At 39.0% G+C, this 25853-nt stretch overlaps 1 protein-coding gene across 1 annotated transcript in view; it reads right to left on the bottom strand.

Annotated features, from left to right (window-relative positions):
• STAB2 (stabilin 2) overlaps positions 1-25853 on the bottom strand; it is a 116976-nt gene that overhangs the window by 78928 nt on the left and 12195 nt on the right. The window contains exons 5-21 of the mRNA XM_034403404.3: positions 25690-25775; positions 23930-23999; positions 20004-20099; positions 18835-18960; positions 17758-17954; positions 16345-16478; positions 15242-15375; positions 13120-13202; positions 11015-11164; positions 5870-6013; positions 4858-4920; positions 4587-4706; positions 3415-3468; positions 2725-2805; positions 2372-2524; positions 1045-1104; positions 728-811 (exon numbers count right to left, since the gene is read on the bottom strand). Of these exons, the coding sequence (XP_034259295.2) occupies positions 728-811; positions 1045-1104; positions 2372-2524; positions 2725-2805; positions 3415-3468; positions 4587-4706; positions 4858-4920; positions 5870-6013; positions 11015-11164; positions 13120-13202; positions 15242-15375; positions 16345-16478; positions 17758-17954; positions 18835-18960; positions 20004-20099; positions 23930-23999; positions 25690-25775 (1835 nt within the window). The remainder of the gene's footprint in view (positions 1-727; positions 812-1044; positions 1105-2371; positions 2525-2724; positions 2806-3414; positions 3469-4586; positions 4707-4857; positions 4921-5869; positions 6014-11014; positions 11165-13119; positions 13203-15241; positions 15376-16344; positions 16479-17757; positions 17955-18834; positions 18961-20003; positions 20100-23929; positions 24000-25689; positions 25776-25853) is intronic.

Raw genomic sequence — 25853 nt, 5'->3', positions numbered from 1 at the left:
CTTAACCCACACATCAAAAACAGAGCTTTGCAAACCCAATAGCAGTTAATTAAAATATATTCCCCAATTTTCACCTCACGCTTAAAGTGGAAGGGGAATATAATTTCTCCATCAGAAAAGGAAGGCACCTGTCAATAGTTTTTAATTTTTTTCCCCAAAGGACATTTCTGTAAATTGAATCAACTGAGTCGTGTTTAAAATTTAGAAAGGCCACAAAGAGGGAGCACGTCTTTTTAGGAGTGTACTATGGTGTAAGATTGTAGAGCACCAAAATGTGGTCTATTGTTGAACTCCATTTCCTAAATCTTGCCTGTTCATCTTAGATCATACCCTATCTCTCTAACTAGGCTTGGTGCGTGTGATTAAAATGCCTAGCATATAATTTGCTAATGACACTCAAAAAGGTTGATAGGCTTGTAATTGCATGGCCCATTCTTACTACTCTTTTTATAAATTGGGACTATTATTGCCAGCTCCCAGTCATTTGGAATATAACCAGTCTGATCAATAATATAAATAGAGATGCTAGCAGAGGCCGCCATCACTTGTGATTCTTTCCAATTATTTCAGGCAAAACACACACAGTGCCTAGAACCTTGTTCACTTTAAGGCATTCAATCAATCAGATTATGTCTTGCACAAAGACTTTGAGAAACAGAATCTTAAACAGAGACTGTGAGAAAGTGAAGGTTTAAATTCTTTCATATTTTTGATTTTCATCTCTTACCTTTTTTGTCACATTACAGTACTGAGCACACCCATATTTCATCAGAAATGAATCCTGGTAGATGCATTTTCTATTTAACAAAGCCTGGAACATTTTAAAAAGCAAACATAGAAATATTCTTAACCATGAAGGGTAATCTGTGTTATATTATAAGGCAAGCAGTGGAGTTTTGCTAATTTTACTGTAGAATAAATTATTTTCATAAAACGTTGATTGGATTTATTATTTTTCCTATGATATAAGGTGTAACAAATTTTATTGTAATGCATGTAATATCTTATTTATTATCTGATTGTATAGCTGATGCTTTTACTTACAACAGGTGATGAATTTTCTGGACAACCATTTCTACGGAGTGTACATTTTCCACAAGTACCCTGAAATGAGACAATTCACTTTAGGAAAGGTGGACTGACAGGTGTGATGAAAGGTGTCCATTGAGTAAGGCCAATAAAGCCAAGATGGTGGCCATAACAATGTGATTAAAGTTTCAGTAGTTTTTCTGGACATTAAAATGGCTGGAGCTTCAATTATACTTTCATGGCTACCATCTTGATTTTTTAAAATCATATTCTGCTAAGCAAGTCCTAAACAAATGCAATAACAAGCCAAAAGTTTACCAACAGAAGAGAATAAATGTAGTTTAGGGTTGAACTATGGAGTCCTAGGTGTCCTTTGAGCTTGGTTATTTGCTTGCAGATATTTCATTACCCAACTAACAAACAACCAACTGCAAAGAACTCCTAGGTCTACATAATCCTATGTTTTCAAAGAAACTTAACCTTGGCAGATAAATTAGTTTTTCTTTGCTGGCATGGGCTGGAAACCCTGACAGAGGAACTTCAGGTCAAAAGTAGACATGTTGAATGTATCTGCTGATGTGCTGAAAATATTTCTAGTATGGCTATAATACTTTTATCCTTATCATCTGCTCCTCTACTTCTACCTTCTCTATTGGTATCATTATTATTCCTTCTTATTATGATTATTTTTGTTATGATTATTATTACTTTATTGTTTTGCATGTACACTGAGAACTTATGCATTGGAGACAAATTCCTCGTATATCCAATCACACAGCCAATATTCTTTTCTTTTCTTTTCTGTTCTGTTCCAATACAGAACAGAACAGAATAGAATGCTCCAATACTGGAAGTTTTTAAGAAGAAATTGGACAACCATTTGTCTGAAATGGTATACGGTTTCCTGTCTGAGCACAGGGTTGGACTAGAAGACCTCCAAGATCCCTTCCAACTTTGCTATTCTATTCTGTTCTGTTCTGTTCTATTCCGTTCTGTTCCATTCCATTCCGTTCCGTTCATCTTGCTATTTATGATGTTACTGATATTCTGCTTATATAGCCAGTGTTTTATATGTTTCTATGATTCTGTGTGTATGTGTATATATACACATACATACATATAACATGCAATCTCTCTCTCTCTCTCTGCAATTTTAAAATTTATAAAATATATTTAACATTGTACATTCCATGGATATGCATGGTGTGATGAACAGTTCAGAAACATTTCAAATAAGTATAGAAGCGGAGTAAGTATTATTTAATTAGGAGAAGGAAGGCAAAATAGGAAATAAATATTGATTGGAAACTATTTTGAACTTTACTGGACAGAAGAACCTTACCAATTTAAGCTCATATTTCTCTTTATCACATCTTTGTGGCAAAATTGGAATTATTGAAGGAGGTATAAGCACACCAGAAAGAATATAAATCCTGCCATTTTTTGCAGCAATGTCAGCTTCTTCTATTTTCTTTCCATTGACCAAGACTTGTCCCTGTATAAATTATTACCATAAATTGAGATTATTATCTTTTGAAATTACTGCATTTCAGAATGTTTCTGTTATTTTGTGCCATTCTCTATTATTCTTAATGCTTACTCTTCACAGGCAAAGCATTTGCAGTCCAAAATATTTTACTGAATTAAAACAGCAGAACAAAATTATTATGTTAGAATTGAATTGCATGGATTTACATTTTCAGTGAAGTTGAAATAGATGAACTGTTGAGCCAGAGTCTGGATGTGTCTTATAGAGATTAGGCTGGCAACTTCCAGCTGTAAGAAACAAATGAGAATTTAATTTATTTTCTGTACTAAAGAATGACAGGAGTTACTGTTTTGTCATGGATTATAATGAGTAGTAATATCTTTATCCATGGAAATGCTGGCAGCTAAATGATGCATCTATTTTTTTCCAGCACCAATCATTATTGCAGACTCCCTCTTTTGTGATAGTTGGACATTAATACTCCTAATTGTGGAGACATCACAGATTTTAGCAGTGGGAAAGTTAATTGTAAAGTTTAATAAACTACCATTCATTTGTTGTGGGTGTGGTTTAGACCTCACAAAGCTGTGATATCATAACAGCTGTAGCAACATTATTCATTTATTATCAAGCAATCAGTTATCATCGATATACAGATGACTCATCTACAGTATATATTGGAGATAGGAGAAAGGAGGGTTGGTGAAGATGTTCCATCTCTGATCCATCAATGGAAGCCTAAGGGGTCAAAGATCACTTGAGATGCTACATATCAACTGCCATTTTTAAAATGGTAAATCGTATTTGTATATCTGAGAGGAAAGATGCATATATATATATATTCATTCTGCAATAACTACAAATGAATTGAGTAGAGAAGATGTTTTCACATTTACCTGTGTATGAGAAACAATGTGGTACTGAATCAGTTCACGAAGCTTTCGTGAACCCTGCACAAATAACAGAAAAATCTTTATCAAAATGTAGACTTGCACAGAGAAGCATCACTTAAGTGGGTTGTCAGGAAACACACACACTGTAATAGTGCTTTTTTCGATAAAAGCACAATGCTGACATGTGATTGGGAAGATGGCAGTTTCCTATAGCTCCTGCCTTCTCTTCCTTCCCCTTCTTCTAATTTGTGTGTCACTGCCTTTTCTCCTGGAATAGACCAGATTCTAGTTTAAGATCATAAGATATTATCAAGCAGAATATTATAGGTCAAACAAACAATGTCTCTGTGTAGTTATATGTACACCATGCTGCCACCTTCTCATGTGTGGGAAAGTAGGAGAGGGGTTTTAGTAGATATAATAGCATTCTTCCTGTTGGTCAAGGTCAGGACGATCCCGCATCTGGAGAAGGAGTGGTTAGGGGGCTGGATCGGGATGGAATGGATGTTGATTGGAGTATGTGACCGACTGGGTGGAAAAGGGGATGGTTTTGGGAGCTTTGACTTACTGAAGGAAAACCCGGGCATTTCAGATTCGGGTTTCCCCAGCTGTGGCAGTTTGCCTATTCTAGTAAAGAGGACTTTGGAAAATGCTTGCTTCCGCATCTTTACTTGGAGTGGGTTTTTTTTCTGGAACGCTGACAACTGCATTCACAAAGTAAGATTATGCAGTTTTTGGACTTAGAACAACCCATTTATTTATCAAGTTCATCACATTATTACAAACAATATTCACCAAAGGTTTAAAAAAAAGTCATGCATAGACCAAACATGCCATACAAATGATCAGGATTATTGGATTATTTGAATGGTAACTCCGAAATTTTATATATTAAAAGTATAAATTGGATTAGCCCATAAATCCCATTGAAAGGGTTAAGGCACCAAGGTAGAAACTAGGAGACAATGGATTCTAGTCCCAGTTTATGTACAAAGCCAATCGGGTGACCTTGGGCCAGTCACTCTCTCTCAGTCCTAGGAAAGAAGAAATGGCAAACCATTTCTGAAATCTTGCTAAAAAAACTGCAAGAACTATGGTAGTCCACACAATCACAAGACGTTAACACTGATTTTAAAACTTCCACTACAACATAAATACAAAATTTAAAGACATACCTCGTTTGTTGACAAGTAGTCCAGAATGTCCTCTTTCAAGTTTTCCATAGCATTATTGGTTGGAATGAAAACGGTATTAGGGCCAGAATGTTTATCCAACATTGTCCCAAGGAATGTGTTCTGTTTTAAAAGAAGGGGGAGGCAGGAATTGCACAATAGTATTAACATATAAATTGAATTAATTAAATTAAATTAAATTAAATTAAATTAAACATATGTTTTAAAAGGGTTATCTATTTTGTTTTGTTCATTATTTCTGGCTGTACCTTACCTCTACCATGGATCTAAATCTGGAGAATCTTGGTTTGTCTTGAAGGATTGCCATTACAGATTTCTAAGAAAACAAAGCCAGATTTGAATATTGATTAGGTGAAAGTGTTCTGTTCTTTTTTTCTCCTTAGCTTTACATTATCTCTTTTGAAAAGTGTTTAAACTTCCAGGAAAAAAAAAGCTAAAAAACAAACAAACAAACAAACAAACAAACAAAAAAAGACCAGAATACATCATCCTTAGCAGCTAATACCCAGATAAGTAGGGATTAACCCCAGACAAACAGTGAAGCAGAAAACAATATCCTAATCAAGGAACTATCAAGGAGAAAAACCACACCCTCAATACTGACAATGCCAGCTATATATAAACAAGGAGCAAACCCAGTGGTGGGATTCAGCCAGTTCGCACCACTTCGGGACAACCGGTTGTTAACTTTCTGAGCAGTTTGGCAAACTGGTTGTTGGAAGAAATCATTAGGGCAGAGAACCGGTTGTTAAATTACTTGAATCCCACCACTGAGCAAACCCCACACTCACTAGCACTGATGAAATTACCTAGTTAGGTAAGGAAATGACTGCAAGCAAACAGCCAAACAACCAAACAAGCTCATAGAGCACCAAGGATTTTATAAGCTATTTGATACTAGAATTCAGAAGTGAAGATAGACCATGATGGCTTGGTAGGAGACCTATTTTGTATGCAAAAATTCTAGTATTCAGCTATTGGGTTCTCTTGGAAGGAATGAAAATATTCCTCATGGAATCATTTAGTGCTAACAATAAACTTGGAATTCTGGAAGTTCAAGTCCAATCCATGTGGAGACTTTCAGAACAGAGAAGGCAGTTTTACAGGCTTATTTTATATATAATTAAAACAATGCATTAAAATGCATCATTATTATTCTTCCTTAACTGTAGGCACGCACTTGTTTTCTTAAATTGTCACAATATATATTTAATCCCATTCAGAATTATAATTTGAAATCCCTTGCATTTTATTTTTGACCTCACCTCTTTGTCACTTTTAAAAGCAGGTTCCATGTTGTCCAAGGCTGTGTCGATAATATGAATAATTCCATTTGAAGCAGCAATATTCCCTTGTAAGATTTTACCTATCGTCTTACCTCCCTGTATTCTGATTCTTAGCGTATTTTCCTAAAACAGCCCAGAAGAAAAATATGAAATAATGGATCTATATCACATAGATTATTTATAAACTATCTAAAAATATATATATTAATGTAGTTATTTAAAATTTATGTTATTCAAGATTTTGTTGCATTCAGCATTTTCATTCTGCCATCAGATATGATGTTTGCAATTTTATACTGCTTGCAGTACATAGATAAATCATTCAAAGAGCCTACAGTACAAAATACTTTAATTTTTAATAAAATAGTTTTATTTTGCTTGATCTTTGCCTTGAATTGCAATGATTGCTCATAGGAGGTAAGGGTGGGGAAGGGAGAGTCAACTGATCAGGATAAAGAGGCAACGAAGATCCAGATCACTATTCCTTTCTGGGGGTACCATACTGGAATGGAGAAAAGGAGTCACTGGTTTGGGATTGCAGTGGGAGATAAAGGGTGACACTTCTTCTCTAGGCATATCACGAGCCTGAAGATGGAGATAGGAAAAATCTTGACTCATTGCATTTAGTGATAGTATTGTCTATCCTGAGCACCCAAGGATATACCAGGCTGCTATAAGTCAATCAGGAATGTATTGTAGCTGCAATAATACTGTGTTTACTTCAGTCTGACTTGTGCAGTTTAGGAACAATATACCATACTTTTCGGAGTATAAGACACACTTTCTCCCCCCCAAAAGAGGGTAGAAATGTTGGTGCGTCTTATACACCGAATACAGCCATTTTTGGCCTCCTGAAACCCCATTTTTGCCAAAAACAGGCCCGTTTTTTTGCAAAAATGGGATGCACAGAGGGTTTGGGAGGCCTGCAGAGTGCTCCTGGAGGCTGGGAGGGCAAAAACAGGTTGGGTTTTGGCTTCCCAAACGCCCCACACATTGCGTTTTTGCCTTCCCCAGCCCCCAGGAGCGTTCTGCAGGCCTCCCAAACCCTCAGCGCATCCCATTTTTGCAAAAACGGGCCCATTTTCGGCCTTTCAAACCCCTCACATGTCGCGTTTTTGCCCTCCCCAGCCCCCAGGAGCACTCTGCAGGCCTCCCAAACCCTCTGCGCATCCTGTTTTTGTGAAAAATGGGCCCATTTTGCAGAGTGCTCCTGGGGGCTGGGGAGGGCAAAAACTATTTTTTTTCTAGTTTTCCTCTTCGAAATCTGCATCTTATACTCCGGTGTGTCTTATAGTCCGAAAAATACAGTATCTATGTATAGTGCAGCAGAGTGGTGTTGTGGCCTAGAGGTGGAGTTCTCGCCTCACAATCAGGAGGCTGTGAGTTCAATCCTAGGTAGAAGCAGGTATTTCTCTCTCTGGGCACACTGAGAATATATCAACTGAATAAAACTCTGCATTGGTGACAGGGAGGGCATCCAGCCATTAAAACACTCAGCTAGCTCCATTCAGTTGCCCAGACTCCACCCCGCAAGGGATTATGGGGACGTTAAAAGAAAATGGTGATATCTATCTATAGTGCATGCACATCTACATACAGTTAGTCCTTGATTTACAATCATTCATTTGGCAACCGTTCAAAGTTAAAATGGCATGGAAAAAAGCAACTGGTCCTTGTACTTATGACCATGCAGCATCCCCAATCAAGTGGTCAATATCTGCACATGTGGCAAGTGATTTATATGTATGACAATTGTGGCATCCTGGGGTCATGTGATCACCATTTGCAATCTTTCCAGTTGGCTTCCAACCACCAAAGTCAACAGGGAAACTGGATTTGCTTAAGGACTGTGATTCATTTAAGAACTATAGTGATTCATTTAACAACCATGGCAAAAATATTCGTAAAGTTGGGTGCAACTCACTTAACAACTATCTTGCCAAATAATGGAAGATCTAGCCCCAACTGTGGTTGTAAGTTGAGACTATCTGTATTAGTTTAGTTTAGTTTAGTTTATTTGATTTGTATACCACCCTACTCCCGAAGGACTCAGGGCGGTGAACAGCCAACAATAAAATACATAAATACACAAAATTTAAAAACCCGATAAAATCAAATTAAATTATTTGGCCCAGACAAATTAAAATATCCCAATAATTTAAAAACAGATTAAAATTTACATATTTAAAAAGGGAAGAGATCAGGCCAAGCCCGCTTGATGGAATAAAAAGGTCTTCACAGCATGGCGGAAGGAGTGCAGATCCGGGATCCTCCGTATCTCCGGGGGGAGCTTATTCCAGATGGTAGGTGGCCCCACAGAGAAGGCTCTCCCCCTAGGGGCCGCCAGTCGACACTGTTTGGCTGACGGCACCCGGAGGAGTCCCTCTCTATGAGAGCGTACTGGCCGGTGGGAGGCTATTGGTGGTAGTAGGCGGTCCCGTAAATAACCAGGCCCTAAGCCATGGAGCGCTTTAAAGGTGGTAACCAAAACCTTGAAGCGCACCCGGAAGACCACTGGGAGCCAGTGCAGCTCGCGCAGGAGAGGTGTTACATGGGAGCGCCATGTCGCTCCCATTACCACCCGCGCGGCCGCACTCTGCGCCAGTTGGAGCCTCCGGGTGCTCCTCAAGGGGAGCCCCATGTAGAGAGCATTACAATAGTCCAGGCGGGAGGTGACGAGGGCATGAGTGACCGTGCGTAACGAGTCGCGATCCAGAAAGGGACGCAACTGGCGAATCAGGCGGACCTGATAAAAAATCCTCCCGGTCACGGCCGTCAAGTGCTCTTCTAAAGACAGCTGTGAATCCAGGAGGACGCCCAAGTTGCGAGCCCTCTCCGTGGAGGCCAATGATTCGCCCCCAATAGTCAGTGATGGCGTCAACTGACTATATCGGGACGTCGGAAACCACAGCCACTCGGTCTTGGATGGGTTGAGCCTGAGCCTGTTCCTCCCCATCCAGATCCGTACGGCCTCCAGGCACCGGGACATCACTTCAAGGGCATCGTTGGGGTGATCCGGGGTGGAGATGTACAGCTGGGTGTCATCAGCGTACTGATGGTACTCCACCCCGAAACCACGGATGATCTCGCCCAGCGGCTTCACATAAATGTTGAACAGGAGAGGCGAGAGGACCAACCCTTGCGGCACCCCACATATGAGGGGCCTCGGGGTCGACCTCTGTCCCCCTGTCAACACAGACTGCGACCGGTCAGAGAGAAAGGAGGAGAACCACCGCAACACAGTGCCTCCCACCCCTAACTCTTCCAACCGGTGCAGCATGATACCATGGTCGATGGTATCAAAAGCCGCTGAGAGATCTAACAGGACCAGGACAGAGGAGCACCCCCTGTCCCGAGCCCTCCAGAGATCATCAACCAACACGACCAATGCCGTTTCCGTGCTGTACCCGGGCCTGAAGCCCGACTGGAACGGATCCAGATACGTCGTTTCATCCAGGTGCTGGGGGAGCTGTTGCGCAACCACACTCTCAACAACCTTCGCCACAAAACGAAGGTTGGAGACCGGACGATAATTTACCAACATTGCCGGGTCCAGGGAAGGCTTCTTGAGGAGAGGCCTCACCACCGCCTCTTTCAAGGCGGCAGGAAAGACACCCTCACCCAGTGAAGCATTTATAATCCCCTGGAACCAGCCTCGTGTCACCTCCCGAGAAGCCAGCACTAACCAGGAGGGACACAGGTCCAATAAACAAGTGGTCGCGTTCAGTCTACCCAGAATCCTGTCCACGTCCTCAGGGGTCACAGGATCAAACTCATCCCAGATAATATTCTCAAGACCTGCCCCAGTCCCTCCCCCTGAGACTATCCAGTCGGAGTCCAGATCTTCCTGAATCTGAGCAATTTTGTCATACAGATATTGAACAAAATCCTCGGCTCTACCCTCCAAGGGGTCCTCCCGCGCTTCCTGGTGGAGCAGGGAGCGGGTCACCCTAAACAGGGCGGCCGGGCGATTATCTGATGATGCAATAAGAGCAGCGAAATAGCTACATTTCGCTGCTTTTATCGCCACTAGGTAATTCCTAATATGAGCTCTTACCAGTGTCCGGTCAGATTCAGAAAGACTGGCCCTCCAACTACTCTCTAGGCGTCTTTTCCGGTGCTTCAACTCCCTCAGCTCCTCAGTGAACCAAGGAGCTAAATGAGATCGGCGCCGGGTCAGAGGCCGCAAAGGCACGACCCGATCCAGAGCTCCAGCAGCCGCCCTATCCCAGGCGGCCACTAGGTCTCCAGTCGAGGCGTGTGCCAGAGCCCCAGGGAATGGCCCAAGCTCCATCTGGAACCTATCAGGTTCCATCAGGCGCCTGGGGCGGAACCATCTTACCAGCTCCGCCTCCCTGCGGCGGGGTGTAGCGGTTCGAAGGTCGAGACGAAGGAGAGAGTGATCAGACCATGACAAGGGCTCGGTGACTATATCCCCTATCTCGAGATCACTCAACCACTGTCCAGAGACAAAAACCAGATCCAGCGGGTTTCCCCCCGTGTGGGTAGGGCCATGAATTAACTGGTTCCATGACATGGCTGTCATGGAAGCCATGAACTCCCGAGCCACCTCAGATGCCTCACCAACAGATGGCAAGTTGAAATCCCCCATGACCATAAGCCTAGGGGTTTCAACCGCCACCGTGGCGATGACGTTGAGTAGCTCGGGCAGGGCTGCTGCCACATGGCAGGGAGCCAGGTACATGATCAGCAAACCCATCTGAACCCCGTGGCCCCATTTCACAAGGAGGGATTCACAGCCGGCCGTCTGAGGAACAGTGGCCTCCCTCGGTCTCAGACCTTCGTTAATAATAACCGCTACCCCCCGCCCCTACCCTGCAACCTCGGCTGATGGAATGCGCGGAAACCTGGTGGGCACATTTCAACAAGAGGGACCCCCCCCTCTTGGCCCAACCAGGTTTCCGTAATTAGGTCTATATGTCTATATATTATCTATCTATGTCTATATATTAGATGAATAGTGAAACTGCGATATGAAAATTACTTTTTAAAACATTTATTTTAAAAACAACAATTTGAATTATGCTGAATTAAGCTAGTATAATATTGTAAAAAGCATTAAAAATTGTTCAAGACACAATAAATTTTACAATTATATCTAACCGTTTCATCCTTGAATATGTCTGCTGGCTTGCCTGTCAACGTATAAACCATTCTTGTGACATTCTGCTCATTCAGGCTGAGTTGTCCAGCAAAAATATGAAGCTTGACAAAATATTGTGTGCTGTCTTTATCAGAAAGAAGTTCTTTAATCTGAAAGGTTTCCAAAGAATCAAAAAGATTACTATTTGAAGCTTTTATTTTGTTTAACCATAGAGAACACTCAATAATGTAGAGAAGAAGTAACCATAAATGAGCTGTATGAGAAAAAGTGAACTTTGGTGAACTTGCAAGTTCAAGCATGAAAAAGAGGACAAAATTCAAATACTCCTATGAAGCATTTCAGGAGAAAAACAGTAAAATATATTAAAATGATAACACATTACATACAGGTTAGAGGTTACTAGGCAAGAGAGAAACCTAAACATTTCAGGATGATTATCAAAATTTTAGTCCAAATGGAAATGGTACATACACAATTAGTGGAGTTAAATACTGATCAGTTCTAAAGTCATAAAAATGAAACAAATATCAGATTTCATTTGAGTTGAGATGAAAAATATTATGCCCGGTTAGTAACGATATACCCTAATTGGTACTTAGAAAAAGAAATTGTGACAATGCATATTATACTTCCAGGAAAAAAGCACACATATATTTCTTGTTAGAAAGTGGTATTTTGTACAGATGTGGATGCTTTCACAAGATTTGGATGAAGTGACTCAGATCTCATGTCAGCATAACAGTTAAAATAGCCCATCCTTTTTCAAATTTCTGCATGACTCTGAAAGAAAGATGCAGCTGTTTCAAGAAATTGGTTCATGGACAGGGGTGAAATTAAAAAATTTCCCGTACTGGTTCTGTGGGCATGGCTTTTTGGGGGGAGGTCATGTGACTGGTTGGGCATGCCAACTCCACATCACTCACATCGAGGGGCTCCTCACCAGCCCCTCCCCTCCCAGCCACTCGTTGTCACAAATGGCAGGAAAATGGGGAGGGGAATATTCCTGCCTACCATCCTTCCCTCAGTCTGTGCTGAGATTGAGGAATGGATGACAGGCAGGAAAATCCCCTTCCCCATTTTCCTGCCGCTCACAAAAACGGCTCCATTCCAGCTGTTCTAGTCTGGTCCCCCTCCCTCCTGGGGACTACCTTAAAAGGGACAGGCGGCAGCAGTTCCATTGTGAATGGAGGGAGAAAAGTTAGCATTCTCTCTGCTTCATTTAACATTGAATTCTGTGGCAGAGAGAATGCTAACTGTTAGATTGGCGCAGGGAAAAAGAATACGCGAGCAGCGAGTGGTCCATTCAGCACTTTTATTAAGAGAATCAGAACAGCTGACTGTGCTGCCGGGCTCGCCTTATAAAGGGAGTCGGCAGGCAAGCCGGCCAATGACAGATCTTCAAATCTCCCGCCGGTGGACTAGCCAATCCGGCGGGGATGCCCATATACGGACATAACACTAACTTTTCTCCCTCCATTCAGAATGGAGCTGCTGCTCCCTTTATGGTTCCCCCTTGGCCCCCTCCCTCCTGGGGACTACCTTAAAGGGACAGGCTGCAGCAGCTCCGTTCTGAATGGAAGGAGAAAAGTTAGCACTCTCTGTGCTGCATTTAACATTGAATTCTGTGGAATATCGAGTGGCTGAAAGACGTGAGCAGGAACCGGCCGGGCATGGGTGGGGCCAAGGAGGGGTAATTACTACCGGTTCGGCAAACCGATGCCCCTTCACCCAAACTGGTCTGAACTGGTAGGATTTCACCCCTGTTCATGGACCATTTAAAGGAGTCAATGCAATCCATTTTCATAATAATCACTTTTTTTTTTTTCAGGATTGCACAAAACCTGAAAAAAAATCTTTTGAATGCAGAGAAGTAGTATTCTCAAAGTCAAGAACATTTATTCTTACTTATTTTGTAAGAATGTAGAGTCTACATTCTAGAGTCTAGTGTTTTGCAAACAAAATCCCAACAGACAGATTTTGCTTGGCATACATATGCATAGCATGCATTAAAGGCAGTTTTTGTACATTTTGGATCACATCACTTTTGAAGAATTAAACAAGTAAGTAAAGTACCATGCCATTTTAAAATAATCCATTTACTTACATTGATTCCATTGAACCCCTTATTTATTGGAATAAGAATTGTAAATGGTCCCAAACTAGTCAGTGGCCATTCATAGGCACTTTCTGAAAAGAAAAAAAAGGGAGAAACAAGAGAAAGAAAAAAAAATGCATAGAATAATGTAGTTTTAACTAACACATGTTTTGCAGACATTGTAGTCCAAAGATTTAGTTCTGGAGATTCCAAGGTTGCATTTCTTCATTTTATTTCTTTTCAACCTGGAAAATTTAACTGATACAGAATCATCTTTAAGGGGAGATGGGTGGGATACAAACTTAATAAATAAAATAAAAATACAATTCAAAATAGTGCTGCTGATGGGTTGATAGGAAACAGAATAGTAAGTTTCTTAGTGACTTTTCTGGATCTGGATTTAAGTGTTCCAGCAGTAACAATATTCTCATACTTGCAGAGTTCACGTTTTATGTATAATTATTAAATTATGCACTGAGACTTTTATTTATAGAGTGCAGGAAGACTTAAAAAAAAAAAGACATTTATTTTAACCACCAGAGTGGTAGGGAATATAATACTAGATTAGTACAAATACAAAAACTAATTATAGTTTTTGTTATATAAAACTATATATTTTTATATTATATTGTTATATAAAACTATATATTGTTATATTATGATCCTTTACTATCTCCAGTTATCAGTTTCCTTTACTGTTCTCATCTATCCTGTTTTCTTCATCAGCTAACATGCCTTTTCCTTCCATTTCCCATTTAGCTATAGACTGAGAACTAATGAAATGTCCTCCTATACTTCAGTGAATTAGGGAGGTGTCTGTCTGAGCTGCTTCTGAATGTTATTTGGTTTCTCCAAAATGTTGGAAGTGTTTAAAAATGTTTCAACCCTTTTGGCCTAAACCAGTGTTGGAGAACCTTTTTGGCACCGAGTGCCGGAAACCAGAAGAAAAGCTGCCCGGTGTACATGCATGCGCCAGGAAGATGATCTCCCGGTTTCTGGCGCATGCATGTGCACTGGCCAGCTGGTCTTTGCGCATGCATGTGCACCAGAAACCGGAAGACTATATGGCCGGCGTACATGCGTGTGCTGAAAACCAGAAGAGCAGCTGCCCAGTGCGCAAATGCGGTGCGCAAAATACAAATAGGTATTTTGAATAGAATTGTATTTTTATTGTATGTTTTTATGTTTTTACTATATGCTGATTTTAAGTTTAAAAACCCAGAGGTTACTAGGTCTTTACATAGAAATATTGAAAGTATTAGAAGTATTCCAAATATATATTTAATACAAGGGAAGGGGCTAATTACTAAACATCTATATTTAATTCTAGTTTAAACTATAATTCAAGTGGCATATATATGACATATATTATTGAATTGTGGATTTATATAAATATTAAGTAACTAAAGCAAAAGGCATTGTATTGAATGGCCAATATGGGTACATAGATAAAATCATAGAGGTTAAAAGTAATTCAGCACACAGGATTAATGCTTATGTTGACCAAGAATTGAAGTTCATTCAAAAAGGAATAATTTGGTTGATTTTCCAACGCCTTTACCCCCCTCTCTGATGTTATTACTAAGATTACCAAAATTTACTACAATAGTGTAACTCCCGATATACTGTACATGTATCACAGTTAACATTCAAAGAATGTTACTCTGTTTAACATAAGTGTATATATGGATTTTATAGCCCTTGGGTGTTCCCATGCTATAAAATACTGAAACAGTGGTGTTGGTAGAGTTTAAGAGAGTCAGTTTGGTGTACCGTGGTGAAAGCCTCAGGCTCAAAATAGGGGTCTATGAATCTCAGCCAGCTGGGTAACCTTGCACCAGTTACTCTGTCTCAGCCCCCATTAAGGAAGTAATGGTAAAACTCTTTTGGAAAACCTGTCCCAGAAAACAGAAGGGACTTTTTCAGGCAGTCAACACTTTACCATGCGTCAATGCTGGTACTATCTATCAAAGGTAGATAGAAAGATAGACAGACAGACACAAACACATCTAGCTATATTTAAGGAGATTTTAGTATCCCTCTAAATTCATTTAAATCTAGACTTCTGATAAGTAGCAACATATTTCAAACATTTTTGTCTTTCTAAATTATATTTTTTGAATTTACCCACCAAGAAGTTCCATAGCAGATATCAGATTTCCTTGCCAATATCCTCCAGGTTCGTTATTCATCTCTTTAATTTGATCTATGATGTTTCCATAGCATACAAATCCATCACCTACGTAGCCCTTTTGGCAGGTGCACCTGTGCAAAAAGTGATAAAGTATTTTACGCTGTTATTCAGCCTAAGAACCCATGTATTACAAACGATGCAATTAAGCAGTGCAAAGTAACGATATTGTAAACTGCTTTGTGACATGGTTGTATTGGAAATGCCACAAAATACATGTCTAAATAGCTGAAATTGTCTTATAAGACTACCTCAAGGAATTGTACAGAAGGGATTATTAAGTATTGTAAATAACATTTGCAGCTCTCTCCTTTTAGTATTTAACATGAGATTTAGTCTGCCTTTAGATCAAGGGTGTGAAACCCAAGGCCCATGGGCCGGATTCGGCCCAGGGGGTGCTTAGATCTGGCCCGCGGGGCTGCCATGGAAACAGCGGACTGGTCCACGGTGCCTCTGCCAGTGGAACAAGGAGCTTGGGGTATGTGTGTGTGCAAAACAAACTAAAAAGAAAAGAAAAGGAGAAATGTTTCCCCTTTTGCATTTGAGCATCCAAGAAGGGATAGGGAAGGAGAAAGGGAAAGAAGAAAGACAAGAAAAAGAAGGAAAGAGGGGAAGAGAGCAAGGAAGGAAAAAAAAGGAAAGAGGGGAAGGAAGAAGAAAGGAGACTGAAGAGGGAAGGAAGGAAGGAGATTATAGTGAGAGGGAGGGAGGATCTGAGGGAAGTCCTGCCTTAACACTTGGCCACCACAGGTGCCCTCAACACAAGTGACATCGAGCTGCCGCCCCAGCCCCTGCCCCTGAGGTCAAACATCACCCTGATGTGGCCCTGCATGAAATCAAGTTTGACACCCCCTGTTTTAGTTGAAACATGATTCAGAACAACAATCATGGAACTGATGACAGATCTTTTGATTTTGGTCAGTATATAATAGTAAGCATTTGGACCTCTCACCAGTATTTTTTCCCCAGTCCTTCATTCCCCCCCCCCAACCTTTCTGATTAGCTTTCACTTCCTCTAAAGTATCAGAAGATACCGTACTTACAGGGTTTGTCCTGGCGCAGTCATTGTACATACTGCATTCTTATGGCAGGGATTGTTGGTTGCACAGATATCTTTCATGCTGCATCCTTGACCAGGTACAAAGTTCCTGAAATGTTCTTTGCATTCACAGTGAGACTTAATGTAAAGGAAAAACATGTTAGTTTTGTTTAAAACAGGGATTTACTCATCAGACCTTTTATTTTTTTTTTACTTTTTTTTCTTTTTCCATTTCTTTGTCCATATAAACTTGCAAACTCTGAAGGACTGAGATCTTTTTTTGTGCTTAAATTACTCTTTAAATTGTCATATACATTAATAATGTTATATTAAACAGTAATATTTGATTTGTAAATGTCTTATTTTCACTTGACGTGTTATCATAGAAAGGCTTTATACTTAATAAGGAATGCATTTCTACTTAGATTAAGTACTTTTTTCCCAATTTCTCTGGAATTAATTTATTTTTTGAAATCCTATTTGTTTTGAGTCAGTATCTGTTTCATTGATTATTGAATGGCCTTTGATTGGAACAAATTTATAGAATAATAGAGTTGGAAGGGACCTTGGAGGTCTTCTAGTCCAACCCCCTGCTTAGGCAGGAAACCCTACACCCCTTCAGACAAATGGTTATCCAACATCTTCTTATAAACTTCCAATATTGGAGCATTCACAACTTCTGAAGGCAAGTTGTTCTACTAATTAATTGTTTTAACTGTCAGGAAATTTCTCCTTAGAATTAAGGAGAAATAAGTTGCTTCTCTCCTTGATTAGTTTCCACCCATTTCTTCTTGTCCTACCCTCAGGTGCTTTGGAGAATTGCTTGACTCCTGCTTCTTTGTGGCAGTCCTGAGATATTGGAATACTGCTATCATGTCTCTCCTAGTCTTTCTTTTCATTAAACTAGACATACCCAGGTCCTGCAACCGTTCTTCATGTTTTAGCCTCCAGTCCCCTAATCATCTTTGCTACTCTTCTCTGCACTCTTTCCAGAGTCTCAATGTCTTTTTTACATCATGGCGACCAAAACTGGATGCGGTATTCCAAGTGTGGCCTTACCGAGGCATTATAAAGTGGTATTAACACTTGATTGTTTTGGTCACATCAAGCTATAGAAAGTGTGCAGAAAATTGGGACTCCCAGAACATCTCCTTGTCCTCATGAGAGATTTATATACAGATCAGGAAGCCACAGTATAGACAGAACATGGCAAAACAGACTGGCTCCAGGTTGACAAAGCAATGCAACTAGATGGCATACTCTCCCCTTATTTGTTCAACCTATGTGCTAAATATACTGTGTATTAAGGGAAGCGGCATTGGAAGAGGATCAACGTGCTTTTAAAATTGGAGAAAGAAACATCAATGAACTGCACAATGTTAATTTCAGCCAGAATGTATTCCACTTGTACACTTACCTTTCCAGGGCCATCATATTTACAGACTGTGGAACCTATAGGGCAGTTACCAAAGTTTTTTTGGCAAGGATTTATTGGTACGCATACTTGGCCATCGCCTTCATATCCATATTGGCATGTACAGTTATGACGATTGGGTCCAAGATGTAGGCAATCAGCATGAGGATCACAAACTATTTTGGAGCATGGATTGATAGCTTTGGAGAGGAAATAATGATATAAAGACAGCAAAATAAGAGTTCACACAAGCATGTACTACTATGTTCATTTTTTTATTTGATCAAATATCATCGATCAGTGTTATTGTACCATGATTAAATTATACTTTATCAGATTTGTCACTTGATCTGAAATCCAGTGAAACATATATGTGTTAAGTTACTGTTGGAGTCATTGATAGTGGAGGGAAATGGCCACCTTTGCCACTAGAGCTGGCCTTGGGTATGTTTATGGTTGAGCCAAAGGACAAGAAAATATTCCTAGTCTGCCTAGTGCAGGGATCAGCCACCCACAGCTCTGGAGTTGCATGTGGCCCTTTCATCCCCCTGCTGCAGCTCCCTGTCACTCAAAATATGCGTCACAACTGCCAAATTGCGACACCCACCAACACACAATTTATTAAGCTTTTCAACCCTCCGGTAGGCCAATCATGGATAAATCCAAGAAAAGAAAAGTTTCAGAAGAAAACAGAATCTTTATTCAACTATATATGCTAGTTTTGTGGATGCTCAGGAAATAGTCAGGCACGGGAAGAGTTTTGGGCTCCCGGTGTTTTCTTTTCTGTGGGAAATGGGCCCAAATGGCTCTCTGATTGTTTAAGGTTGCCGACCCCTGGCCTAGTAATATGACTAGTCTTCCTTGCCACTAACATTCACATTTTGGTGATGGAACATCTCTCCATTGTAGCGGGTAAAGTATCAAATGAATGAATAAATAAGCATATGAATGAATGAAGTCTCATTGAACACTTTGCATTGTTGGGAGTTTGATAATCTTGATTCTAAGTACTGATATTAAATTAGCTCCTAAACTAGTTAAACTGAAATAAAGAGCTATTTTGGGTTGACTGCTACTTACGTTTACACTGTTTGCCATCACCTTCGTAATTGGGCAGGCACTTGCATTCAAGTTGGCTTTTGTCCACACTTGATACAGAACATCTGGAATATTTTGGGCATTGTAAGGCTTCACATTCTGGTATTGCTGGAGGAAATAAAGAAAATCCAATAGACCAAGATTGCTATGCTAAGCTACAAGGCTAAGCAAACTAACATATCTCTTCAGCTTCAACATTAAAAGACTATCTTTCCAAAAACTTGACTGTATTTGTTGGTAAGAGAAAAAGCACAAAAATACAAGTCATTCTTAAATTAGCTTTCTCCAACTTGGTCTCTTTCTGAAGTAGTAATACTTCAGTAACTGCCATCCCCCAAATCCTTTTTTAAAGCCAGTGAATTGTAGTTCAAACACATTAGTGTTTGTTGAACCAAGAAATCAGTGTAGCATCATATGTTACTCTGACAGACCAACGTTTATATCCTTGGAGCAGAACTCAAGATACAAGATGGCAAATAACAATCATCGTCACTTAATAGATAAAGAAAAAAAAAAGCTAAAAATATAATGTATTCCTAAGAAGAAGCTTGCATAATAATTTTAATTCTGTATTATTTCACTTATTCTTAGTTGCACAGTTTTTATGAGATCAATATTTGCTTATGGCCTAAAAATATGTCCTGACATTTCCAGAGTTTGCTTATGTACATGGTTAACCTCATGCTATCTAAAAATAAAAATGAAGTAGTACTTTCAAAAGAAGGAATGAGAGAGTAGATATGGAGAAGTAGAAAAGCTTTGATATTAGGAAAGGACATAAGACAAATGATGATTTTCTCAAAGCTAATCACAGGGGAAAAAATCTTTTTCTGACCTGTTAGGTAGAAACACAAGCCCTAATCCTATTACATGGGATGGAAAGCATTAGCAGCACTTCTCTCTTTAGGTTTTTGAACCTAATCACTTTGTTCTACAGTTGCTGCTGCTATTGAACTAGCACCGGATGTTGTACATATGTAGAAAACTACAGTTCTGAACAGAGTTTTTAGAAGGGGATTTATCTTCAGCAGTTCATGATGCATTCATCATTTTTTGAATGGCTTCTAACTATATGATGAGTTCATTAACATGACTCTCATTAGCTGCCATGAATAAAAAGATGTGCCCATGCCCAAAAATGTGCTACTTACGTTGATCACAATGAAGACCTTTGTATCCAGACAGACACAGACATTGTCCATCACCAGTTAGCCCATTGTTGCATATTCCGTGAATGCAGCTGCATACTAAGAGGAAGGAAGACTTGATTGGAGTCTGCAATATTTGAGCTGTACGTTTTGTCCTATAACTATTGAGGATGGAAGATACCTGAACCTGTGAGATATGATCTTCCCTGAAGTCTATTAAAATAACCCATATAGATATACTAGTTGGACGCCCGTGCTTCGCTATGAAACTATGTGATAGGGCATGATAAATTGACACTTAAAGCCTGAAACTTAGTGTAGAATGTGTAACTCCATATCATCACAGCATGTTAATATAAGGCAACTGGCAGTTGGAACAGAGGAGTAGGGGCAGTAAAATGTCCTAGCTCGCAGGCCAGATCAGTCACACGCTGGCCACACCCACACCCAGTTTAACAAAGGGCGTGTTAATATAAGGCAACTGGCAGTTGGGACAGAGTTCCTTTCAGGTGGGGAGGGGGAGTAGAACATCTAACTCCTTAGCATCAGTGTGTGAATATAATACTGTATATGAAATACTAATGATCTGATGGTCATTTCGAAAAATCCTTTCTTAGCAAGCACCTAGAAGCCAAGAGGAACATACGTATCAAATTTCAAGTTTGTAGGCTTTACCGTTCTGGAGATTTCGTGATGAGTGAGTGGTATTTGGCTTTTATATATATATATAGAAAATGAACAAATCTTTCTTTTGCCTAAGCTTTACTTGAGTTTATTGATAGTTTAAAGAAAAGGAAGGCAGCTCCTGGGCCTCATCTGATTCTAAACTTTTACTTTATTTTATCCTAAGCCTCCTCACACAGGTTAAATATTGGTGGCAATTTACTAAACCCTAAAGAATTTAACTTTTTATTTATTTTATCTATTTAATTAAGAAGTGCTCAAGACAGGCTTAGTGTACCTTAAACTCTCTTCTACCCCACTTGTTTCTGTGACATGATTGCTATATTTATCTTTTATCCCAACCCCTCCAGACCTTCTTAAGCAGTCAACATCTCAAAGATTGTCCATCACTCATTCACAGGTTTCAAGAAGGCCCATCATAACAAGGTTCATAATGGCTGCTTTTCCTCAAAGCATTTATAAATCTATATTGTTTAATTGTAACAATTCCCATCCTCCAAGCATGGCAAATGTTTGTCATTTGATTTTAGTGTATTGTATCAACTATCAATTGATTTTAGTGTATGTTTATCAATTGATTTTAGTGTATTATATATTTTTACCTTTGTAACTATTTAAGTACCTAAAATTGTTGGAGAGTCTTAGAAATCACAAGGATAAATAAATACACAACAAACTGTAGTTGGGGTTGTTAGGGGAAAAATATCTACATACAGTACTTATAGAAATTGCTTATGTAACTGTAAAGGGTTCTGGGGTTTTGGGGGCAATTAGGATACATTTTATGCAATAAGGTAAGAAGTGTCATGTCACTGTACTTTTCTTATGTATACTTGTTTTGCATAAATTCTAATTTCTGACTGTAATAAAACTTTGTCCTTAATCTGGGCTATATACCTGTCAGGCCCAAAACTAGAATGACACGTGGCAATTCTTGCAAGCTATTTTACACCTATAGATGAAATTTTGCCAGAGTAAGGATTCTAGTACAGTAAATGCAACTACAATATACCGTATTTTCCTGAGTATAAGCATACCGGAGTATACCAGGGTATAAGATTCACCTTAGTTTTTGGGGAGGAAAATAGGGAAAAAAAAATCTGCCTACCAGGTATTTATCTGGCTAGTGTTCTTAGTCTGGTCAGCTTTAGCACATTATTTTGCTGGTTTTGAGCGCGTGCACGCATGCACTTGCACGCACCGGATTGGGGATAAAAAACAGCTTCTAAAGCACAGCTGATCTTTGGAGAGAGAAGCACTGAGAAAAGCAGGTGAAGCAGAGAAGATCACTTCACTGGCTAGCACCTCGTTAGGGCTGAAAAACAGCTTCGAAAAAGCTACATTCGGAGAATAAGACGCAGCCAAATTTTCAGCCTCTTTTGGGCGGGGGAAGTGCATTTTATACTCTGAAAAATACAGTACTCTATGAACTATTAGGGAGGAACTGTCTTCACCCTCTTTCTCTCATATATTATATTTCTGGGCTACGTTTTCTTCTACTCCTCTGGAATACATCCCCTCCCTCCTAGGGATCCACCTCCTTACTATATTTCATCATAATCTCCTTCCTTTTAATGGCACTCACAAAACTGGATTTTATGTGGGACACATCCTTGTGGTCTTCCCAGATTATTTGAGATAAGTCCCAGAATTGCCTTTAGCACTATAGGCTGGAATTTCTGGCTGTTTACTGCCTGGGAATTATGTTGACTCTTGGCCTCCATATTTCTCATATGCTTGTTAGAAGTAAATAACTGTAAGGTTAAACTATAGTATTGCCTAGGAAATATCCGTAGGAAATGTTTTCAGTCTATTCTCAGCACATCCTCAGCCACTAACCTAATATACTGATTGCTGCTGTTTCCCTCAACACATAGAGCAGAAGCTATCTACAGGAAACATTGCTCAATCGAAGCATCTCAAAAAAAATTGGTTATGTATAGAACTACAGTGGTCAATTGTTGGACGTCTTTTCTCTATAGTTAGAGAAAGAACTGAATGGGAAGGAAGGGCTGTAGTTCAGTGGTAGGGCATATACTTTACATACAAAAGATACCAAGGACAATGCCTTGCATTTTTGTTTAGTTAAGCAGTAAATTAACCTTCTCCAGCTTGAGGTTTCCAACTATAGTCTGTAGAGACTATAGAGTAAGGAATGTGAACACTAGAACTACGCAACAGATTTTCAGAAAGATATTGTAAATGATCAGTTAATATACCTATTTATCTATTGCCATTTTAAAGATTTTAATTGTTTCTGCAACTTTGTTTCATTCATTCTTGTCTTACTGATTTTATTTTATATTGTACTACACTGTATTTTTAATAAAACTTAAAATATGTTTTATTAAACCTTTTAATTAATAAATTTAACTCATTTTAAATTGTAAATGCACTCTTTAATAATAAGTCACTTTGAGATTTCTTTTAATAGAAAATCATATAGGCATGTAATAAATAATATTTGTTAGATTTTGGGGAACTAGAGTCCTTGCTAATCTAGTTCAAGTCAGCCAGAAATCTACTGATGATGATCTATCTTTTTAGGATATCTACTGTATGTGAATATTAACCCCAAATGTAACATACATGGAGCTCATGTATGGTAGATGAAATTGTAGCTGATCTAACTATCAATTTAGGGAGAATTTGTGTTTTTAGATGTACTTCTGAGGAATTCCTGGTTGTAAGAAAGAAGCCAAGGGTAATTTCATGAATATTCTTCTACTCAGTTCTCTCAAACTCTCAGCTGTGTAGGATTATAAATAGTTGTTCTTACTCTTGACTTCAGTACCTGTGATTTTACATATACATGCTGGGGATCTGTTTGATATCGTGGTGGTAAGATGTTTTGTTGACTTGGATTTTTATTGCATAATTCTCTTGGAAGGAGGATTTTTATAGTTTTTTTTTTTAAAAAAAATTCTTGCACCTGCAAAATGGTGGGCAGATCTTTGTTCATTTTCCAAGCCTCATTATCATGATTTTGTTAGGCCAGAAGGAAACTCTCATGTATATCAAAAGCTAACTTGTAGAAAGGTTTTGCTAAATTAAAGTGTTATATCTCATAAGAAATATTTGAAAGCCATGAGATAGATAAGATGTATCAACTTACTTTGGATAATGTCCCATTTTTTATACTGCCACACAAGACATCATGCAAGCTTCTGTGTGGAAACATTCATGCAATTTTAATGTGATTTTATTATATTCACTTTTTAAAAGGAAGCCCACACCAGATATACCTGAAGTACAATTAGGTCCAAAAACATTGTCTTCTGCACACTTTTCACAGGCAGTTCCAGCAAATGCTTTCTGCAAAAATTAAGAAATGCCAACTTTGATTTAGTTTCACCAAGGAACTAGGTTAACACTCAGCTTATACACACTGACTGTATATATCCTGGTAAATTGAAGTTCTGGTTTTCATAATCATTGTATCTTTGGGTGCAAAGATTTGTAGAAAAGAGAGTTGAAGCAAAAGCAACTGAATTTGAGTCTCTGACAGGTGCTGACCTAGAAATAGGCAGACCCTGGTCCATCCTCACCCATACAAAGTCACTAGATTATTTTTAGAATACTTGCTCTTCTCAGCCCAATCTACTCACAGGGTTATTATTATGGGGGAAATATGCCATAGGCACATACCCAAAGATTTAAATAAATAAACAAATAAAAACATCCTGTTAACCACTATAGTTTATTCAACTGCAAACTACTTTGCCAAAGATGATAGTCCAGAGTTTTTAAAACAAATAAAGCCCATTCTATATACAACTCTATTGCATGAATCTATTGCTTAAAAATATTATTGGGATAATGCCAATAGATCACTTTATGCATTACTATGGGGGGAAACTCCAGCCAACAATTAGAGATAAAATGATTGCTTTGTTTTCCAAAGCTAGCAGGTTATAGTAATTGGAGGAGGGCTGAGTTAGTCCATGGAATGAAACAATCATTAGGAATCTTGAATTTTTTCAAACTAAGCCTTTTCATTAAACTTTCATGAGTAGTAACTCATATCAGTCATGAAATCAATCAGCAGTAGAGCCCTAAAGTTATATAGCTCTTACATAGAAAGTTGATCTAAGCCAATCGGAACATATATATATACATCTGTGATTCTCAACCTGGGTAGGATTCAAATAATTTAACAACTGGTTCTCTGCCCTAATGACTGCCTGGGTAGGCATGGCTGGGTAGTCATGTGACTGGGTGGGCATGGCCAACTCAAAGTCACTCATGTCGAGGGGCGCTTCCCCTCGCCTAGCCTTTCATGACTGTGAGAATGCTACACAGGTATACATTAATAGGTGATCTCATTAGAGAAAGAATTGCTTTATAACTAATAAAGAGACCATACTGTATAACCTCAAGGGACAAACAGATATTATTTATGGTGTGAAAATATTAGGTTTACTATATGAGAGATGTCAAGGATCTAACCTGTGACTCTAACAAGCTCACCCTCTACTTTACTTGAGGAAGGAGGGAAAGAAATAAGGAAACATAGCAGAACATAACCTTAACTCTAACATCTCCCCTTGAATTTTATAGGCATTTAATCATAAATGGGGAACAAATTGGCATTTTAATAAGAGGTCCACTCTTTAAAAAGTTTACAGATAAATACCACTAAACCATTTAAACAGCATTAGGTTGTGGGTAAATGTAACCCATGCAATAAATATAGGTACAAATTATTCATCATGTTTCTCAAAGAGGCAAACTGAAGCAGGATTTACAACATTAAATTTTCATAACTTATGTCAGATATAAACTGGCAAAAGCATCTTGAGTCAAATTCATACTTTATATTATGTAGACAATGTATTCCCTGTTCTTTGGTCAAATTTTTTAAAACAGGATGAAATCTGGATTTTTACGTTAGTAGAATAGAGATGGTTAGCACACGCCTTTCATTTTCTGTAAAACCGTCTTGAATAGCCCTTATGGTTTTTTTTTTTTAAAAATGTTAAATAATTACGAAAGAAACACATACCTGGCAAGTGCAGGTTCCATTCCCCCAAATACCCTGAAAACAATGTCCTCTGTTACTGCACGGTGATGATGGTCCACCTGGACACTCTGAAAATGACCAGTAAACAAGATTTGTTGATTATTAGACTTGGAAGAATCTAGGCAGTGAACCAGTCATAGTTGTTT

Source organism: Pantherophis guttatus, chromosome 7 (genome assembly GCF_059756535.1).
Source record: "Pantherophis guttatus breed Tessera chromosome 7, ASM5975653v1, whole genome shotgun sequence".
NCBI classification, from domain to species: Eukaryota; Metazoa; Chordata; class Lepidosauria; order Squamata; family Colubridae; genus Pantherophis; species Pantherophis guttatus.
Note: the sequence above shows the minus strand (reverse complement) of the source record. Positions and strands in the feature narration are given on the sequence as shown.